The sequence below is a fragment of the Patella vulgata genome, chromosome 2 (genome assembly GCF_932274485.2).
Source record: "Patella vulgata chromosome 2, xgPatVulg1.2, whole genome shotgun sequence".
Classification (NCBI taxonomy): domain Eukaryota; kingdom Metazoa; phylum Mollusca; class Gastropoda; family Patellidae; genus Patella; species Patella vulgata.
The window spans coordinates 25,912,882-25,934,182 of NC_065880.2; the positions used below are offsets into that span (position 1 = coordinate 25,912,882).

Sequence of the window (21,301 nt, forward strand, 5' to 3'; positions counted from 1 at the left end):
TTTTAATTTATGTGGCCCAGAAAATAATATAATTTTGAAATGAAAGGATATCAAATTTAAGGGTTACACCATACTAGGTTTGAATACCTAAAGACCACCGAAATGCAAAAGTATCGAAATACTAAATTACAATATGACAAGGATAATAAGACAATCTGGTATACCGGAAATTTTTTATTTGAAAGTATGACAGTTTTTTTGGCGATGGGAATATGGTTATTTAGCTTACAAAAAGTCCAACCCTGCGAAGGTCTCTTATGCTGTCACAACCGCGATCTCTTCAGAAGCAACACATGATTTCCTGTGTGAAACAATGTGACGTTGCAAAGCTAGTCGTCTTGAGTGACATATGACAGAGCATGATCAAATTCTATTTAAAACCTCATAATGAAGGAGACTAATAATAAAGAACTGAGCTCAACCGTTACCGTTCTTGTTGTTGATCTTGGTGGCACATGGACATATGAAGCTTAGCATGCTAATGTGGCTTTTCTAAGAACTAAGTTGACTTGAATTTCAAGACAAAGAAGTTAGAAAGGAAAAGCAATATCAAGTGTATTAATATATATGTATATACAGATAAGAGATGGTATACAGGTGGGGGCCGGTCTTATCATCTTGAACTAATTGGCGGGTTACTGGTTTTAGACTGAGATTCCACATACGATATGCTGTTTTTAAGTATTATATTTTTCCCTGTAGTTTAAATATATTCTCCAATCGATGGTTTTGTCTATAGAACGCTGAACGTTAAAAGGGTCTAATCAATACCCCTTTGCTCACAAAGTCATCATATATCAAACCCTAAATCAAATCTTTTCGGTGGAAACAAACATTATGGAACGAAGAAATTTGTAAAATTGTAATGTCAATGTAAAATAATTTAAAAGGAAAATTTAACAGTATTAATACCGGTAATACCTAGAGCCTAAGTACCGGTGGCTACACCCAGTTTCATAAATATATCATAGAGATAACAGTTTATGAAATATACGTCCGAATAAAAATTGTATAGAAAAAACTAAAGTCAAATTTGTTTGGAAATACAAAAATAGTTACATGTATATCCGAGAAATTCTTGATTAGTAAATTAAAGGCACAACTACTTTAATAGGTTGATATGTGAACAAAGTTGTATAAAGATATATTGAAGGTTTATTAGATATGCTACGGAATAATAATTGTGTAGACAGAAATAGGTCACCTGATTGTGTTTCCATATAAACATAATCAATTATTATAATCAGCAAAAGGCATAAATGCTACAATAGGATGACCTGTATGCACTATTTCATAAAGATATCTTGAACGTTTATGAGATGTCCCGACCCGAAACAAATCCGAAACCGAAGGACGCACATAAAGGCGGACAGAACTCCTTTATATCTCTCCCTAACTTCGTCCGGCGCGGTATATTAAATGTCACGGACGACAGGAATAAATTGTGACACCGTATGCTATCCATCCCTACCTGTATATATTTCTTATACCGTTTGAAGTTTTAATTTAATTAAAATCTCAAAAGTTGAATGGATGACCATGAAGGTCAATCTGCTTTTAAAAGTCATTTAAATAAAAATATAAAGAGGTAAGTGAAGTGGAAGTAATAAAAACAAAACTGGTAAAACAAGATTACCTTAGTAGAATGATTACTCGGGCGTATTCGTTTAAACCCTAATTAACTATTTTATGAGAATAAATGATATACAGTAATGCACCTTCGTACAATAGGCTACACTGGAGACCTGGGACCTTTGTGGATGAACTGGTAAGCGTACAATATACCATGGCAGGTAAGTGATAGGTGATTAATTGCCATACTTTTCAGATATAGATAAAACAATCTGAATTATTTCCGTGGCCAGTGAAGCGGAAGTTTGGTGGTTGAGTGTTCAAAATCAAACGGATAAGCATCATATTCAAAGCTTGTACATGAAAGACGTAGGGTCTGAGTACATAATAGGTTGGATTAAAGATGCATTATAGTAAGAAGGAGAAAAAGAGATGGCCGTTCTTCCTAAAATAGTTTCAAAATAGATAATGAAAAATGAATATATTGAAAATTTCATTCAGATTACTTTATTCTGAGCAATGGTCTAGGGCGTTAATTAAAGAAGTATCATGAAAATAAATGTCTAAATAATAGTTTATATAACATTTGAATCCAGAAAAAAATACCTATAAAGGTAGATTTAGCTCTTTAAGACGAGAAATTTGAAATTTTCCGGAAATGTAAATTTTGCATCGTTACTTTAATATCGCAGTACATATTAAACTAAACTTTATTATTATTTATATCTGTATCATTTCCATTTACATATATATTTGAAATATAATATAATACTAGATATACAAATGACTCATCTGAAATTGAGTTTGTGCTCGACGCTCAGCTTTCAGTCGTTATTTATACTGTTACTCCTACTTAAATTTTTCTTCAGTTCTATATCGCAAAATGAAGCTCACCCGACGGTATAACTTAAACTGTATTTTATTATTATACATATAGTTATTCTTTCGCGTGAGTCGAAGGGTATACATTATTGACGTATAAATTGGGAACTATCTACTAGAACATACAATGATTCCCACTGTCTTACAAAAGTTTTTTCTAATAGAAAAAATATTCCCTATGCAAAGTATTGAATTTTGGGTCATTTTGTTTTGACAAGTAATGCTCATGTCAACGAAAACAATTCATATTGACATTTTTAAATGTGATTGAAAAAAATGTCACAGCCATTAATGTCGGCGTTGTTTTTTTCATGGACACATCCCAACAAAATACATTCAAATAACTTTTAAGGCAGACATATAATCGATGTCAACTGGCAAATGTCAAAAAGCTGTTGCGACTTGTGACCAATATTTCGACCTGATTCTAAGGATTCTAAGGATTGTGTAGAATCAAATTTTAATTCAATAAAAGTGCTAATCAATATAGAAGTGTCATGTTAATATACTGACAATATATTATAAGACAGCACCGTATTCAGACAGGTGACAGTGACGTATCAAGTTACCTTATATAAGAGATATTCCAGCCACAAAAAAGACAGAAGTTGAAGAACTTGAAGAACCGATTCATCAAGATGTTGTTTGTGGTAATTCTAGCATTATTTCCACTCGCCATTCAGGCTGGCACAGGTAAGCTATCATTTTTATTGTTTAAATAATAACTATCGTGGACTGAGGATCAGCTGAATATATCTTTTATTTTTGTCAATTGATTGGAATTGCCAATATTAGAGAGCAGGTGTAAGAAACATTCAGTAAATGTATAGAACTTTGTAGAATTTTCTGTCCATTTCACCGTAAGACGGTCTATGTCCAGTTTGTCCAATCCGGGATCTGGATCTATGGTCATGTATTTAGATGAAAAGCTGGCCATGGAACAGTAGTATCTAAAAACAAAAACTGTTTGATGGAACAGGGGAAAAGTTGTTACTAGATGCACATTGGTGCTTTCTTTTTAAAAAAACATAATTTTGGACATTGAACTTTGTGGTTGATCATTCCTTGAAATAATAGAAATAAGGGAGAAACATTGTAAAATTATTTAGTACCATGGGTAGTATTGTATAGTATGTCAGCTATTAATGCTAAAAATTGACCACTGAAAAATGTACATAAATGCATACCTGATATATGCAAATTAAATGATATTTACGTTGCGATAGTGTAAATTCGAATATATTGTTGATAAAGTATTGTCAAATATATGTATATCATTCATCTTATCAGCAACAAGAGACACAACGAATCGTTGAAAAGGAATTATATGATCTAAAGTTTTTATAATATGCATTCCTCAGATACATATGATTTTATTTATATTTTCAGACACCCCTTGTGAAGTTGAGGGAGTATCACATGCGCATAATACAACATTTACGACAACTGCTAGTGGGCCATGCATAATTTATAAATGTGATAACGGAGGATATGGACCAGAATCTCAGCGTAAGTTTTTGCCAATCAGAATTGTTTAACTAATTATATAACATACTGTGCCGGCAGTAACAAAAAAATTACGAGGGAAAGTATTATGGTCGAAAATAAAAAAAAACATAACTACTTTCCTTCATATAAGCCAGCGACAAAACGGTATTTTTGTCAGTTTACCCATTTTTGTCCAATTCAGATAGTAGTCATAAAATAACGGTGTTTACATATCGACCGGGTTTTAAGGACTGCTCTTTCGTTTTGACCCTGAAAGAATATATTACTACTGAGGAGCATCGGTGCACATGACGCCTGTTTGTCTGTAAGGTATCGAATTCAACTGAGATTCGGGACTGTTGAAATTCAGGGTTTTACCAAATTTTTTTGAGCCTCCTCCCAAATGGAAAAGAAGCACCTGGTTTATATAATCATATTGCTCAATCATGCAGTGCCAAAAATATACCGTGGCACCGTGGCGCAAATATGCTAGAAATCAACCTTAACATGACCCTTATAAATTTCTCTCTGGCAGACCCCATGTTATAAATTTGTTTATTAATTTAACCCCCCCCCCCCCCCCACCCCGCCAAAGCGTTTCCTTTTGAAACTAGATGTTAAAACCTAATTTTGTATCTTAGAATGCATGTACAGTGATGGAGAATGCTATAATGAAGGCGTTTCCAAGACTAGTGGTTGTGTAACTCAAACATGTGAAAAGAGAAATGGTTTTATTGGTTTCTATATCACTAAAGATGGTAAGTAATTTAGTTATGTTTGATTGAAGATAATTAAAATAATCCATTCAAAATGTCAGTTTGAGATAAAATACAACATTTAAGATTAACTTTTGGCTTATATATACTCAGGACTATATATATAGGAAATTATCCGCTACTTCGTACTTTTATGTAATCTAGAAAGAATCCCAGGTAAAAAAAATCTTCTTGAGAAATTCTCACGAGAAATCTGACGTCATACGGCCGACAGTGGAGCTAAATTCCGCGGACAAAATAATTTTTCCAAAGACAAGTCCAGTGGATGCCAGGAATGCCAGGACCAAAAAGTTAGTGCGCAACCCCAATCGCCATAGTTAAAGACGCACCCGTGAGATACAGTGGGCGAAATCGGAATGTCTTTACCGCTTGTGGAAAATAGACGAATATCTTCAGACGATAGCCACACCCAAACAAAAATAGACTCTGAATCTTGGATGAACGCGACCGTTTATGGGCTGATATTCTGGCCAGGATCATTTGTATTTCTGTTTTTAATTTAAGCGAATAACTTAGATGCCAAGAAAAACTATCAATACGGAATTAAACAAATAAATAAGAACGTTGGAAAATCAGAGTTCTGATACTGCATACACGTCACAAACTTACAAATTTACATTATGTGTGGTCAATTGATTGGGTCGCCCGCACTATTTAAAAACGTCAACAGATTTATTAAGATTTATTGGTGTTGTGATAAATAGATTGTTTAGTTGTTGAAAAGAATTATTAAGAAACCATATATTATCACATAAATGTATTTATTTGTTCAGTTAAATATGTTGCCCTCGAAACATGTTACCAATTTATTTTAATGAAAATCTGTTACTGCTTATCGACAGGCAAATATATCTAAAGCTTGAGGAAATAGGCGCAGATTGATGTAATGCAACTCATTCGAATACTATTTTATTTCAACTGATTATTTACAAAACTTCCAAATTAAATTAAATTCAACTGTACTGTACATAAATATATCAGACTGCTGTACGTAATAAGTTTCTTAAACAACTAAGTTAAATTTCAAACAAAAATTGAAATAGACAAACTTATCATCTTGAATTTAAAATTGAAATAAATCTGTTTGTGGTTTATTTATTCAAATGTCATATTTGGTACACTTTTAAAGGAGACTAGTGGTTTTTATTAAGTATAGAATGAATAAAAACAAGTGAATGTATGGGCCTTTTCTATTTTTCTCGTTTTCTCTTTTCTAGTGACATTCAATTATTTTTTTTAATTGTCAGATATCCTCTTACAGTCTCATATAACATCTCTTCGTCTTCGAAGGAATTATCAGTCAGCAGAAATTCTACCGTGTATTTGTTACTGTTATCGCGCGTTACTTCAGTCAGTTATATGGAAAGATAACCCTTGTTTTTAATATATTTCTTTTTTGCGTTACTTCTGTTTCTCTTTTCTAGTGACATTCAATTATTTTTTGTAATTGTTAGATATTCTCTTACAGTCTCATATAACAACTTTTCGTTTCGAAGGAATTATCACTGAGCAGAAATTCGACCGTGTATCTGTTATCGCGCGTTACTTCAGTCAGTTATAGGAAAAGATAACTTTTGTTTTTGATTTTTTGCATTATTTGTTTCTTTAAATCTTCGTTACGCATCTACTGTAGCAATGATCCGTGTTTTAAAATTATATTTGGAATGTGTTTAACAGTTCTGTCACATATTTGATAATGGCTGCCACCAATATTGTTGTCCTTTAAGTCCTCTTTTAAACAGCGATTAAAACCGTACATCTACCAGCCGTTTTACCATATGATGATGGCGTTTAATTCCTTCAACGCATGATGGGAAGAACGTCTAATTCAAAATGAAGCATTAAATATTGGGGTATTGTTAAGTGACAAATCAGCAGTATCGAGATTTTTATCGGTTATTTTGTAGTCCATTCAAGAAAGAGCAATGGCCCCAAAATGGATCCCTGGAGAACACCATATGATCAGAATACATTGAAAGTTATTTATGATTTTAGAGTTAAGAATCTGTATAGTATCAAAAGAAAATTGGATATAAATGTTCCAGGCTTGTCTTAATTATATGCGTTTAAAATGTATCCTTTACATCCTTATTTTAGGTTGTTTAAATGGAAACGATTGTTTGGATGTTGGTGAATCAGTTGTAGAAAACTGTAATAATAAAACCTGTGTAAGAACAGATACAACATATTCTTTAGAAACTACTTATAGTAAGTTTATTTATAGTTTTATTTAAACATTTTTTGATTTATATCACGCCTATTGTGGATTTGAATAACTTCTTTGAAATTTAACGCGAATGGCTTGGGGTAGTGTATGATCTGAAACCTGTTATCATTGTCTGTTACTCAAATTCGCGTTTGGGGGCGACAAGGTAACCAAAGCGAACTGGCTAATGTCAATTGGATGATAAACATTTATTTCTTTAAAGATTCATTATGTAAGATTTAGACATACACCCGAACATTTCTGTTTTAATAGTTCTAAAATCGATAATGGGATATGAATATATTAAAACTTTCAGGCAAATAAATTTATTCTGAGCTAAGTTATCACTGTTAAGTACCATTGCTACGATAAAAAGCACAGTCTCGATTATTCATTTTATAGTTAGTTATTTTTTATGAATGAAAAGAAGTTGTTTGATGGCACGTCATCTCCAACCGGGCTAAATTGCACTAAACATATGGTGAATATTATGAGACACATTATATGTAATCACAGAATGTATTTATGCACATAAATAAGACCAAATATCAGGTGATTATATACAAGACGTGTTTTCAGATTGCTTGGGTAATGATAATATATGTAGACCAATAGGCTATGTACAAGAAAGTCAAGGCGGTTGTATTAAACAGACATGTGAATCCAGATCTGGATATATTGGATTTTACATAAGACAAATGGGTATGTTTAACTGTTTGTTTTATCGATTTAGCTTTATAAAATAAATGTACATGTTTAACTAATATTTTTTATCGTTTTAACTTTGTTTAAATGTAGGATAGATTTATTTTCGATTCTTAAGATCATGATTATAAAGTACACGATTGAAGCCCGAAGGGATTTATAAATGAGATGAACTAGGCTTTAGCGTCCTACTTTTCTGCACTGATTCGGCTAACGAAGACGAGCATAGAGTGTGCTATCAGGGAAATTTTGCCTGGAGAGCGGCTCTACTGCCTACTCTTATTTCGAATTCCAACAGTCAAGGGTCCCCAATGTGTACACGGGACCTCAGGTTTTCGTCCTATCCGAACGACTAGACACTGTTCATTGCCAGGCCCTCCGTCCTGTATCACTGACAAGGGGAAACCACGCTGAAAAATTCCAGGGAATTTATTCGGCCAACACCGGGATCGAACACCGGACACTTTTGTTCTTGACCCACCTCCTTACTCACTGAGCCACTGTGGCTCCAAGAGATTTATAAAAAGTAGTGTTAAATGTAAATAGAGAAATCCAGATTCGAATACTGAAAATCAAAAACATCCTTGAGCTAACTAATGTATTAAATTGAGTTGATCTGATATGTTATGTCAGCCTAGAAACCAAATTTTCATTTTATATTTTTGACGCAAACTGAAAAAAGGTCTTAAAAGTCCTTTAGATTATTTCCGATAACCCGGATTATTTTTCTTACAGTATAATTATTCATTTTGGTCCGCGAAGATGCATTAAAATTCATTCCGATAGATGTTATCCTGTTGTTTCCTCAACTACGGTTGTCATAAAAAAAACCCCAAAAAACAAAAAAACAAAAAAAAAAAACCAAAAAAAAACCCAGAACGAAACTAACTTGTGGTTTTGATTAGATCATTGAAATGATCGGTAACCATACCTCCAAGTCATTTAGCAGAAGCCGTGAACACCGATTAAGCTACCGAGAAGCCTTGGACGCCGACTTAGCTACTGAGAAGCTTTGAACGCTCACTTTATCTACTGAGAAATCTTGGACGCTGACCTTGCTACCGAGAAGCTTTGAACACTGAGAATCCTTGGAGGCTGATCTACGGAGGATTTTTGAACGCTGACCTAGCTACTGAGAAGCACTGAACGCTGACTACATTTGCTCTAAATATAGGCTGTGCTTACATATCAATGTCATAATTCACGTTTTGTTGTATTATTATTCTTCAGATTGCTCTTATGATGGCGGTTGTCTAGCTATGAATGCTACAGATAAACAGGGTTGTGTAACAAGAAAATGTGTTCTCAATGCCGACGGTTCGTTTGGCGTTGTAATTGACAGTGTTGGTGAGTCCTTTCAAAATCTCTGTTCTCTAATTTAGAAAAAAAATATGCCATTACGATAAAAAAAAAACATTAATGAAAAATGAAATAAGATACAAACGTTACAATAACCTTGATCTGCGTCCATGTTCTTTCTATTGAATTTAAAGACATTTGCACATACGAAACTTCAATCAGCTCCGCCGGTTTAGTCGAAAACGCTAAGCGCATAACAAAAAAGTGCATGGTCTCTATCATCTAGAAAAATATTCTTCGAATATTAGTCTGGATGCGTGCGTGTCAACATTTGAGAATAATAGGTCATTGGCTATATTATCCGGCCTTTTACATTTTCATATACAAAGTTTAAGGGAGGTAACTGGTCCTAAAACAAGATGTTGACACCCATGAAATTATTTTAAGAATGTCATTTCAAAAAATCCATTTGATTGCATGCCAACACGCCTTTTTTTATTAAACAATTTCTCCCTTCATGGGTCATATCTATATTTTTGAATTAAACCTAATTCGTCGTCACGATTCATGTTTGTTTATATATTATTAATGCAAGAATTACGGTATTTATTGCTTGACGGGGTGCAACTCTTACTTGACTTGGTCAAAGATACTGGATAATTAACCACATTAAAAACCAAACTCCCGGTTACGCATGGGCAATGGACTTTTCGTCAAATATCGACACCGGTCCCAGACCCTCCGTACGTTGAAAACTATGGGATTCTTGGCGTACGTTGAATACTAGGAAATTCTGGGTGACCGAGACTAAAAAATACACTAATTTTTCAACATGGCGACATTAGGGCAGCTATCTATTGTCAATGTATTCTATGTATGCTGAATGAGCATTTGCACTGTGGAGATAATTTAACACAGTTACAGCGGGAGTGTAAAATTTGGGACAAATGGGTCAATTCTACGTATAAATATAAGTGTTTTAAGAACATATTATCTTTTAGTGCTTTTCTAGGCGTTTAGCGAACGCGCGTAAAAAAATCTTACTCTAAGTCAACGCGCTGATTTTTGATAATTGTGTGTCTGAGTCTAAGGCTATTTTGAATATAATGTTATTCAAATTACATTAATTTTCTCTTTAAATAACTAGAATGTTCAGATTATTTTATTTTGTGTGTTATCTTGTAGAATGTTTGGATGGGGATGTGTGTAGACCTATCGGTTATGTAAGAAGCAGTAATAATGGCTGTTTTGAAGATACGTGTGAGCATACTGGAACAAGCTATGGTTTTAGATCAACAAAACGAGGTAACGAACACCGCAAGACGATAATTTCGAAAGATTTAGCGGAAGTTGGCGTGTTTGCTAATTTAGCAGTCGCTTTTAGCTTACTGGGTCGACACAGGAGATAACGATCGAATATGTCCCAAGACTGGCTTTATCTTTTAAGGTAAAATTCGATTGCTAATGGATCGGCCTCCAAGAAAGCAAGATCCAGTAAACTCGACATGTTCATCTTTGACCTCGATCAAAGAATTCTAAATATCACCTTACATTTGAACTACGTTTATATCCACGTCAATACTTGGACATAATGTTTTCCATGCTTTATTGAGGCAATAATTATTTGATTCGTTGATAAAAATGCCAAAGTCCAGTGATGATTAATAGGTATGCATAAAAGCTGAAAGTACCTTGAGTAACATAGCTTGCCAGGGAACATACTTCCTCGACTTCGATAGGATTCTTCCTTAGCATTCGATTGACATTCTATTTATCATAAAGGATGTGTTTCATGTCATTGTTCAAATACGGGACATTCTAGTCGAGAGACCATTTCCTTTACTGGTCGACTGCATGGATTAAATGTACATTCCTTTTAACAGGGTTATAATAATTATTGTTGACTTAGTCCCGAAATGACCTAGTTTGTGTCGAGTGGACGTTAAATCCTACATCTCTCTATATTTGTTGATATAATATTATATTGTGCTGGTTTTCTATTTTAGAGTGCAATGTTAACGGTGGGTGTGTGGCAGTTGGTGACACCAGAACTGAGGGATGCGTCACCAGAACATGTGTCCTTGGCAGTACTTCAATTGGTATGGAAATGACAAGCGAGGGTATGTAAGAATTGTATATTAAACGCAGACCGATTGTACTCGAATGGCTATTTTGCATTTAATTATGAAAACAGCGACGGTAAATAATCACCTGGATTAAAATCAATCGACTAAAAGAGGTTGTAGCTGTAGAGAACTAGTACAAGAGAGAGTTAAAGTCCACTCGACACAAACTAGGTCATTTCGGGACTAACACATGGTTCAATTTTATTTCAATAATTCGCTTGCGCGTAGGGGTCTTTAGCAGTGGGAGGACATCGGAGGACCGGGAGAAAACCAACGAGGTTGGACAGACGACCCTACTCCTTGTCACGTACAATCGGGGAATCGAAACTACGCCAGTTGACTCAAAGACAGTTCGTATGATACATCGCACATGTGCTAACCATTCGACCATTCACCCCCCCCCCCCTGCATTACCAGAAGATGTCTAAAGCAATGCAGCCATATAGATGGCTTGTTCATATCGTGTGCAAAGGATGCCCAATGATGCCGAATTTATATCTTATCAGATCTTTATGAATAGTATACAGAATAGATAAATTCCTTTTGGAGACTCAAGTTTCACATTATTGCAGTTGACTAGGGATTAATACCATTTGTTCCTGCCTTTGGAATATCAATTCTTATTTTCAAGGTTAATGTAGTAAGACAGACTAGACAACGGGCGAAGCTATATCAATATTTAAAAACCCGTCTTTCAAGGTCATATTGATAAAAATCGTATTGTGGATGCTTACTCAAATGGTATGCAGGACAAAAAAATGTTACATTATATTGATCTAATCGTTCGTGATTTTTTTTTGTGGCCAATTGCCCTGGAGTAAACATTTTCTGTGTACAATAAAATGAAATAGGGAGGTTAGCATATTGCACAAAATCCACCTATTTGTTGTAGAATGTCCAGACAGTGATGGATCTTGTGTTGCATTTGGAACAGAAAAGCAGTCAGCTTCTGGTTGTATTAAATACACATGCGAAAAGAGGACAGAGGGAAGTGGATTCTTTCTAACACAAGAAGGTAAATTGTTGTTATTCCGTACGATCTTTCTCCTTATATACTATTTCGAATCATTACCAATTTGATGAACAAATCCAACCATGATTTTCAGTTAGCCTGGTGTCTGAAGTGTTTCAATTTGGTTGATGGACTTCCGAGTTACTTTGCTTAATACCATTTTGGCGGCCATCTTTAAAATGGCCGCGTTATTTCATTGAAATTGAGCGTGCCAGGGAAACCTTATATCTCCTTAATGGATTGGCCTATTGATATGGAATATGGCTCAAAATGTACGCAATAACATTTTACACCTGCTGCTATATGATACATGTTGTTGAATGATTCATATATTTTCCAAATCAACAGATTATTTAAAAAAAAAGCAACGTTTCGGTATTTTTTTTTCAAGATATATTTTACTACCAAATCATGTTCAGAGCACTTTTAGCCAAATTATGCATGTGGTCTTCTTAAGTTATTCATTTGGCATAAATGAGTCTTCACAACGATTCTTTTTAAACTTTTAACGTGTTGTGAAATGCATCACTGACGAAAATGATCTGTGGATACCGTATCTAGACTATATTACAAAAGTTGCTGGCCGTAGAGCCTTTGATGCTAAAACGGATCGCATTACCATTTCTAAACGAATAGAACTTAAATTCTTAACAACTGGATATATCATAAATGGTGCAAATGCATAGGAGATGTAATTAAAATGCCTCACTGTTTTGGTGGAATGTATTGTGATCTATGAGATTCAGTATATTCATTTCCTGATGCCCCATTGTTTATAGGGTAGGGGTTGAGGGTCGGATAAGCCAGATATATTCTTTAAAGAATGCGTCATTTTTAGCATTATTATTAGCATCATTTTCAACATTCATTTTTGAGTTTTCGCCATCTTGGATTTTTAAAACCTTTTGTTTAGGTCAATTTATGTTCAATTGGATATTACATGTCATATCAAACAGTGAAATGACTATTATCTGACAAATTGGCCATTTAACAAATTTAGACCCCCATCTTAAATTTGGGCACTTATATTAGAGATTATTTTTTTTATTTTTAATGTTTCTGATACCTAGTAAATCTCTTTAGTTGACCAAATAGATAATTTAGAAAATATGGGTCTGAACAAGATTTGTTAGTAAACTTATGAACATACATGAACTAAAATTCGAAAATGTTGCTTTTTTTTAAAGATTAATCTTTTATTTTGAAACTAATAATATTAAATGCAGAATTGTATTATGAATATTTTGAGCCATATTACATATTCATAGGTGAACCTGTTTAGGCCCTGACTCGTACTATTTCAAATAAATAAATGGCGACCATTTTGCAAGATGGCTGCCAAACTGATATTTGGCAAAGTGACCCGATAGCTAAATCAATTCATCAAATTGGTAATGAAAATCTGTCTGTCACATCATGGACTATCAAAACGCATCGACCGAAATTTTTATTACGTTTTTAAAGAGAATGTCTGATTTCTGCCAACATTTTGAATATAAACATTCGCTTCTTCAGATTAATTTATTACAGTCATGAATAAGAGTGCTGAAATTGCAAATTCGACATTGCTTTGAACAAGTGGCCATTATGTAGGAATGAAAGACTGCATATTAGGTGCTTGAAAATAAATCCATGTTTGAAATGTAATGACCTGAATAAAACTACATCACACGCTAAAAGTGATTTCCCTTTAATTATTTTTGAATTGAACAAAAAAATAAAATCTAATTATAGTTTTTGACATTTGTCACATGCATTTAATAATGAATATTAAACTGCCACTATTATAGTTCGTACATACTTTTTTGTACATGGATTATCTTTGTTCCTTTATGAATTCTATCGCTAGGTTGTAGTTACGATGGTACGTGTCTTGATGTAGGAGGGACTATGACCGATTCTTGCATTACCAGAAAATGTGTAAAAGAAGGCAACTCTCTATCTGTTCAAATAGATAGTATAGGTAAGTGTTATGGACGTAAACTAAAAGAAATAAAGCACTTTAAACTGTGGGTATATCACGAGTTTACATAACATTCATGCACAAAACCATGTCCTTTTTACTTGTGGTTATTCTTAATATAATAATATAATAAAACGTCATTGGATGCTACAGTCTATAAAAGAGAGAGAACTCTCAAATGTTATGCTATGGAGTCAGGCCATATTTAAAACATCTGCTTTGTAATAACTGAGTATCTATAGGGAGTCGATAATTCACATTCCGCGCATTACAGAACTCCCCCTATAAAGAGAGTCATTAGACTAAAACAAAGTGGGGCAAATAGCTGAGAAACAAATCCCGTGCTTTCAATTAAGATAACTGTGGACCATCGTATATGTACGATTTGAATTATTGAATAGCTCATGGGGAGACTGCAAGTACTTAACAGCCCCTGAAAGTGGCAATATATTTTAAATTATTGAACTGCAAAGACTCAAATTTTCTGGTCCTAAATTATTGAATAGTCCTTGGTAGGACTGAATAGTACTTGAGACTAAAAACTGTATTTAATTGTGGAGACTGAAAACAATCTGCCTTGGAATAGCACTTGGTGGGGTTGACAAGAATATGTTCTGATATCTCTTGCGATCGAAAATATCTTCTCTTCGTGAGAAACCGGTAAAATATCTACAATAATGAATAACCCTTAATGAGAGTGGTAAAACACCTGCAATAACGTATAACCCTTGGTGAGATTGGATAAAATACCTACAATGATAAATAACCCTTCATGAAACTGGAAACATCATCTAGAATAATGACTAACCCTTGACGGGACTGAAAACGCCTTCTACAATAATGACTAACCCTTGACGGGACTGGACAATGCCTTCTACAATAATGAATAACCTTCGATGAGACTACACAACCCATCCACAATATTAAATAGCGTTTGGTGAGACTGGATAAGAATCTCCTACTAATCTATATATTGAATAGTTATTGTTAGAGAGAGAGAGAGAGAAATGGGGTTTAACGTCCACTCGACACAAACTAGGTCATTTCGGGACTAACATATGGTTTAATTTTATTTCAATAATTCGTATGCGCGTAGGGGTCTTTAGCAGTGGGAGGAAACCGGAGGACCCGGAGAAAACCCACGAGGTTGGACAGACGACCCTACTCCTTGTCACGTACAACCGGGGAATCGAAACCCCGCCAGTTGACTCAATGACAGACCGTATGATACAGCGCGCGCGTGCTAACCATTCGGCCATCCAACCCTCCGAATAGTTATTGTTAAGACGGAAAATAATCGACTCTCCAAATTTATGCACATTCTCGTAATGGAACTAAATATATAGATGTAATGTTATTTATTTTATATTTTATATATGGCTGAACAAATATTTGCCCTGATTAAAATTAGATACGATTTATATGTTATTTTTTATTGTATGTAGGTTGTTCTGATGAAGGTGTATGTCGTGAAGTTAACTTCTCTAGAACAACAAATTGTTTCACATACACTTGTCAAAATACCAATGGTCAAATCGGTATGGCAATAACTAAAAGAGGTAAATTTATATCATTTATATTGGATTTTCGGAGATCTGGTAGAAGTGAAACAGGGTTTAACGCCGACTTTTCTGCACCGACTGGAATAATGTAGACAGTGTGCCATGAGGGAAATTGTGTATGGGCAGTGGCCTGCTCTTATATCGAATTCAAAATGTCAAAGGTTTTTGTTAAGTGCACGCTAACATGTATAGTACACGTGCCTAATTTTTGTCCCATCCGAACGCCTAGACATCGTCCTTGTCAGGCATTCCCTCCAACACAAAAAACACTGGAACTTTGTCGGCCAACACCGGGATCGAACCTCGGACCACATGGTTAGTGAGCTAGTGCCTTATGCAAACATAATTTGACAAACATCAGTATGTCAGGTTGCATAAGGCTTGTCGAAAGACTGATAAAAGGTGTCCTTACATTTCTGAAAAGACGTTTAAAAATATGAATGTATTAATCACTTTCTTTGAATACATGTTATAGTGTTTATGTGTGTTATTCTATGACAGAGTGCACGGATAGCAATGGTAACTGTCACCCAGAAGGATATGTATTGAATACTGGACAATGTAATACTGCAGTTTGTGAAACCAGACCTACAGGAACAGGATTTTACAACACACCCCCTCGTAAGTTCTCTTTATTTTACAATAAATTCCATCGTAAGTTCTCTTCATTTTACAATACAGCCCCTCGTAAGTTCTATTTATTTTACAATACAGCTACTCGTAAGTTCTATTTATTTTACAAGACAGCCCCTCGTAAGTTCTCTTTGTTTCGCAATAAAGCACCTGCTGCATTCAATTTATTTACTTTGTAAAATGACATGGTTTAAGGCCCTTTTTCTGCACCAACCGGGATTATGAAGACGGAATTTGAACCGCCAAGAGTACACGTGCTGACCTCGTGTCATTCAAGGGATTATACGTTTTTCTCCGCCAGGCCCTAGATCTACTGACAAAGGGACACCCGGATGAAAAACCCAAAGGAACTTTCTCGGTCAACATCGGGATCTGCTCCGTCCAAGGTGTATACTAATTTAACACTGTCATAAGCATTGCTGGATATAGACTAAAACTTCAAAATTTTAAATAATGTATAGTAGTGCTACTATGAACAATTAAGATTTATGTAAGTGTATTTTAAATTGTTTTTTTGGCGACCTTAGCTTCTATTTTGGTACGCATCCTTGAGAGACCATCCATTTGCAATATGTTTTATTGGGTATGGCCAGAACTTATTGGAAGAGTAGTCGACACAATACTGTATATACGGAATTAATTAGGAGCTCTTAATGCCGCTGATCGCCATTTGCAATTTTCGGACAATATGTTTTTATGGCTTATATTATAATTAGAGATATTAACAGAGATTTGTACTGAAATTGTAGAATGTCAGTTTAATGGAGATTGTGTTGCTGTGAATGCATCCAGTACACAGAGCTGTATAACGCGTCAATGTCAACTGAATGGAAATGCTATTGGCATGGCAATCACCCAAGTTCGTAAGTATTATTATATATGGACATACAAAAGTTTCCTTAGTATCTGCATTTCAAAATGGCGGAATCACCGTTTTCCAGGTAAACTTTCATATATTTATTTTTTTTGTTTCAGAATGTAGAGATTCTAACAATAACTGTCATGATCTAGGACATCAAATTACACAAGGCTGTTTTGAATATACATGTGAGCATCGAGTTACAGGACTTGGTTATTTTCTCACCAAAGAAGGTAATTGTGGTTTTAGTCTACGAATGTCCATCATGACCAAATCGTGTATAAGTTAATTGGGAAGCCACGGTGGCCCAGTGAGTAAGACATTGGCTCGCTAATCTGGAGGTCCCATGTTCGCTCTCTGTGATGACCGAGAAGGTTCATCGGGATTTTCCGGAGTGGTTCCGTTTGTCAGTGGTGTAGGATGGGGAGCCTGACAGGGGACAACGCATAGTCGGTCGGAAGATACGAATATCAGAGATCCCGTGTACATATCGGCGTGCACGTAAAAGAACCCTTGACAGTTGGAATTCGAAATAGCGCATTGCATGGCGTACGCCTGTCGCTATTAGCCCATCAGGAGAACATTAGGACATTAAACCCCATTTTTATACGCCCATATTTTCATGTGGACGTATATTGTCGTCGCCCCTGCCTGGCAGCCGCTGGTATTTCATTTTAATAAACTGTCAATTTCATTACGAATATGATAAGAACCAACTACGCGTGACTCCCGTACGACCAGTCACGAACACATTTTGACCGAATAGACCTTGCAGACGTAATGTCGTGGTAGCAATACTGCAAGGAACCACGCAACTGGTACGATCTCATTGTCAGTCGAATACCCACAAAATGCACACAGTACGACAGAGGAAATCGTACGATGAAGTACGAGAGTTTTGAACAGTTTAAAACTGCCGTAGAATGTCGTAAGCGTATGACGACCAATCAACACCATACAATAACAATTATGAAGCACTAGTAATATTAGTACGAATATCCACGATCGTGCAAAATGTTAACATCGTTTCGAAACATAAGTAATGATTTGTAACTCAAGATGAAGTCGTCAAAGGCATTGATAAAGATGAAGACGTCAAGGATATTGATAAAGATAAAGACGTCAAGGGCATTGATGCAGATGAACGAATTATCTAATGATCCATTATGCCACCCATTCGGTTTAAACAAGAGATTATATTTGATCTCTCGGCTAAAACCCCAGTAATTGTTGGAATGTTCAATCTCACAATTATAAAGGAATACGCTTTTTTACTCAACATGTTTTAGAACACTCGATGATCTTGTCTAGCATGTTCAGAAGACTTGATAATTTTGTAGTTACTCCTCTAGAATATTTATTTTGTAGTTACTCTGGCTAGAAAACATTTTGTTGTTACTCTATCTAGCATAGTTGAAATTCTTGTAGTTACTCCGTGTAGAATACTTATTTCCTGTTACTCTATCTAGAATAATTGGTACTTTTTAGTACCTTTTGTACTTACCATATAGAATGCTTGGTACTTTTTAGAACCTTTTGTGGTTGCCATACCTAGAATATTTGTCATTATTGTAGTTATTCCTTCTAGAATATTTGCTTGTATCTACTCGATCTAGAAATTTATTGCAATGTTGTGTAGTTACTTCATCTAGAATATTTATTTGTTGTTAGATCGTCTAGAATGTTTAGTTATATGCACTCTATCTAGAATACTTGACATGTTTTGTTGTTACTCTGTCTAGAATATTTGTTTTGTATTTACTTTGTCTAGAACATTTATTTTATATTCAGCCTGTCAGCTGGAATACCTTACATTATTTTATAGTCCGTTCATTGTTATATTCAATCACCTATTTCTCAATCACGCTTTTGGCCTAATGGACTTTTCAGGGATGGCAGGATGTGTCCACAATAGCATTCACCTTAAAAGAACCTTGTGCAGTTGGAAGTCGATGAAGACTAAACGGAAATGTGTCTGTCCAGAAAAATTGAAAATTTCATTATCTCTTGTCTCAAAATGACAGAAATACTGGATGACGTGCTAACATTACAATTGTTTTTCAAGGTTGTATGGATGGTACCATATGCCGAGATTACGGTTACAGTCGCACCAATCCACCGGGTTCGTGTTTAAAACAAACATGTGAGAAACGACCTGAGGGTGTTGGATTTTTCAATGAGGAGCCGAGTAAGTGTATCAACCATTTAATCACTGAACATTTTAATGAATAGTTAAAAGGCTTGATGAAATGAGTAGTCACTCACTGAGCAGTGATTTTGAACTCGTCACATTATTATGGGTGCTCCTTCGGTCGATATTTTTGTGATCTGCGAAATTAATCTGTCACCACGACTATGAAAAACATATCCCTTAAAACGTTGTTTGTTCCACAGTAGAGGCAAAATGATATCTCGCGTGTGTAGTAAAAGAGTAGTGGAGTTGAGTGTTATTAAAAATGTGACGGTAGTGTTGTAATTTGTAACACAGTGTGCTTATACGTTAGTCGACACTACACATTATATGCGACCTATGTCGCATTTTATTCGACATTTTGTTTGCACATAAATCGTATATTTGATCCCTCAAAGACAAAGTTATAAACATGTTTCTGTTATTCAGAATGTAAAGATTCAGACGGCACTTGTAAACCGTTGGATGCCACAAGAACACTTGCTAATGGTTGTATTGTACAAACATGTATTACTAGTAACCTTGGAACTGGATTCCAGACAACTACAGAAGGTGAGTATATATTAACCATTACTTATCTTCGAGATCAAATTTATATGCATTATTTAAATTAATAAAACGAAATTTCAACAATTTCTGTAAGCTACTACCAGAGTTAAGGCTCTTGTTTCATATGTAGAAAATTGCGGACCCTCAAACGACGAAAATTATAATCTGATCTGTATGAAATTGTCTTGTAAATGCCCCTCCCCCCAATTACCTACAAAAGAATAAATATGCGACAACAATTGTCGCACGCTCGAACAATTTAGATGCTATGGGCATATGTTTCGATGCCTGGCAACTTATCTTATTTCAATATCAGAAAATCAATCTACAATAAATACACTCCATTAAGTGGTTTCTGTAATTTAATTTAGGTTGTGACAACGGTGGAGTCTGTGTTAGTCTCAATGAATATGCGCCTGTGTCTGACTGCACAACAAAACAATGCCAGAAACAATCAAATGGTGCCATTGGTCTTGTCGTAACAGAGTTGAGTAAGTAATTATTTATCAGTTCAAAATTACATTTGTAGATATGAAATGAAGTGGGGTTTAACGTCCTACTGTTCTGTCCCGACTGGGCTAATTAAAACGGGCATGAGGGAAATTTTCTTAATGATCTATTATCAACAGTTTGAATTATATACATCGATAACACTTTAAATAAGTAAAATAACATTTATATAGCTACTCTTTATAACCTGACCTAAATAACGTCACTGGATATAACACTAATGACACGTTCTGCTGCTTTGTTTAATTACAGCGACTGTCACCCCCTCACGTCACATACAGTATGCTAATTAAAAGCGAAACTTCAGATTGTGCACAGCTAAATTGTTTCCATGACTAAATAAATGAAATATAATATAAGTGTAACGACCGAAGTTCTTCTTCAAAACTAGTATTAGACAGAGAAAAAAAATGGTGGATACATACTTAAATTGTTCCAAAGTTGTTTTTCAGGAGGTCGAGGATATCTTACACCAAAATACTAATGCCCAATATAACATCACCCCCACCCCTCTTCTCTCGCGCCCTTGTTTCACTGGCAATTTGGAAAAAAAACGATTAAATAGAATGAACATCAGTTCCATTGAAAAAGGGTGCGAAGTGGCAGACATGCTTAATAGATGTACCTCCTTTCACGTGTTCCTCTCCTTATGATTCCGATTGGCAAAACTATTGCCGAATGCTGACATGATCTTGTAACTGCACGGAGTGGGGTGTTGCATGATTTATAAATTACCTATAAACGAATTTTAATTACAGAGTGTACGGATAATGGTGGAAATTGCCATACACCAGGTGGAGCTACGTTCTCGTATGCGTTTGATGATGGAACAGTTAGTGACAACTGCTCTTGTACAGCAAATGTTGCAAACATTACCAGAAAATATACATGTGTATAATGAAATAAATGGCTGTTATTTCTACATTGACTTTGTTACGATAGACTCCCAACACCCAGACCTCCGCCAC

General features: G+C 35.1%; 1 protein-coding gene across 1 annotated transcript; it reads left to right on the plus strand.

The window, feature by feature from the left end:
• The first annotated feature begins 2,990 nt into the window (after positions 1–2,990).
• Positions 2,991–21,255, plus strand: LOC126810567 (prestalk protein). The gene is made up of 18 exons (XM_050535711.2): positions 2,991–3,147; positions 3,844–3,963; positions 4,584–4,700; positions 6,816–6,926; positions 7,504–7,626; positions 8,860–8,976; positions 10,114–10,233; positions 10,935–11,048; positions 11,947–12,069; positions 13,916–14,029; positions 15,475–15,588; positions 16,093–16,212; positions 16,974–17,087; positions 17,200–17,316; positions 19,149–19,271; positions 19,704–19,826; positions 20,195–20,314; positions 21,092–21,255. The coding sequence occupies exons 1-18, from the start codon at positions 3,093–3,095 to the stop codon at positions 21,229–21,231; spliced, it is 2,085 nt and encodes a 694-aa protein (XP_050391668.1). The 5' UTR covers positions 2,991–3,092; the 3' UTR covers positions 21,232–21,255.
• Positions 21,256–21,301: the final 46 nt, after the last annotated feature.

Bases quoted from the DNA above. Each gene is read 5' to 3' on its own strand.
- LOC126810567 (XM_050535711.2), top strand. From the start codon at position 3,093: ATGTTGTTTGTGGTAATTCTAGCATTATTTCCACTCGCCATTCAGGCT. The intron at 11,049-11,946 runs GTATGTAAGAAT...TATTTGTTGTAG, and splicing joins TATGGAAATGACAAGCGAGG to AATGTCCAGACAGTGATGGA. The intron at 17,088-17,199 runs GTAAGTATTATT...TTTTTGTTTCAG, and splicing joins CATGGCAATCACCCAAGTTC to AATGTAGAGATTCTAACAAT.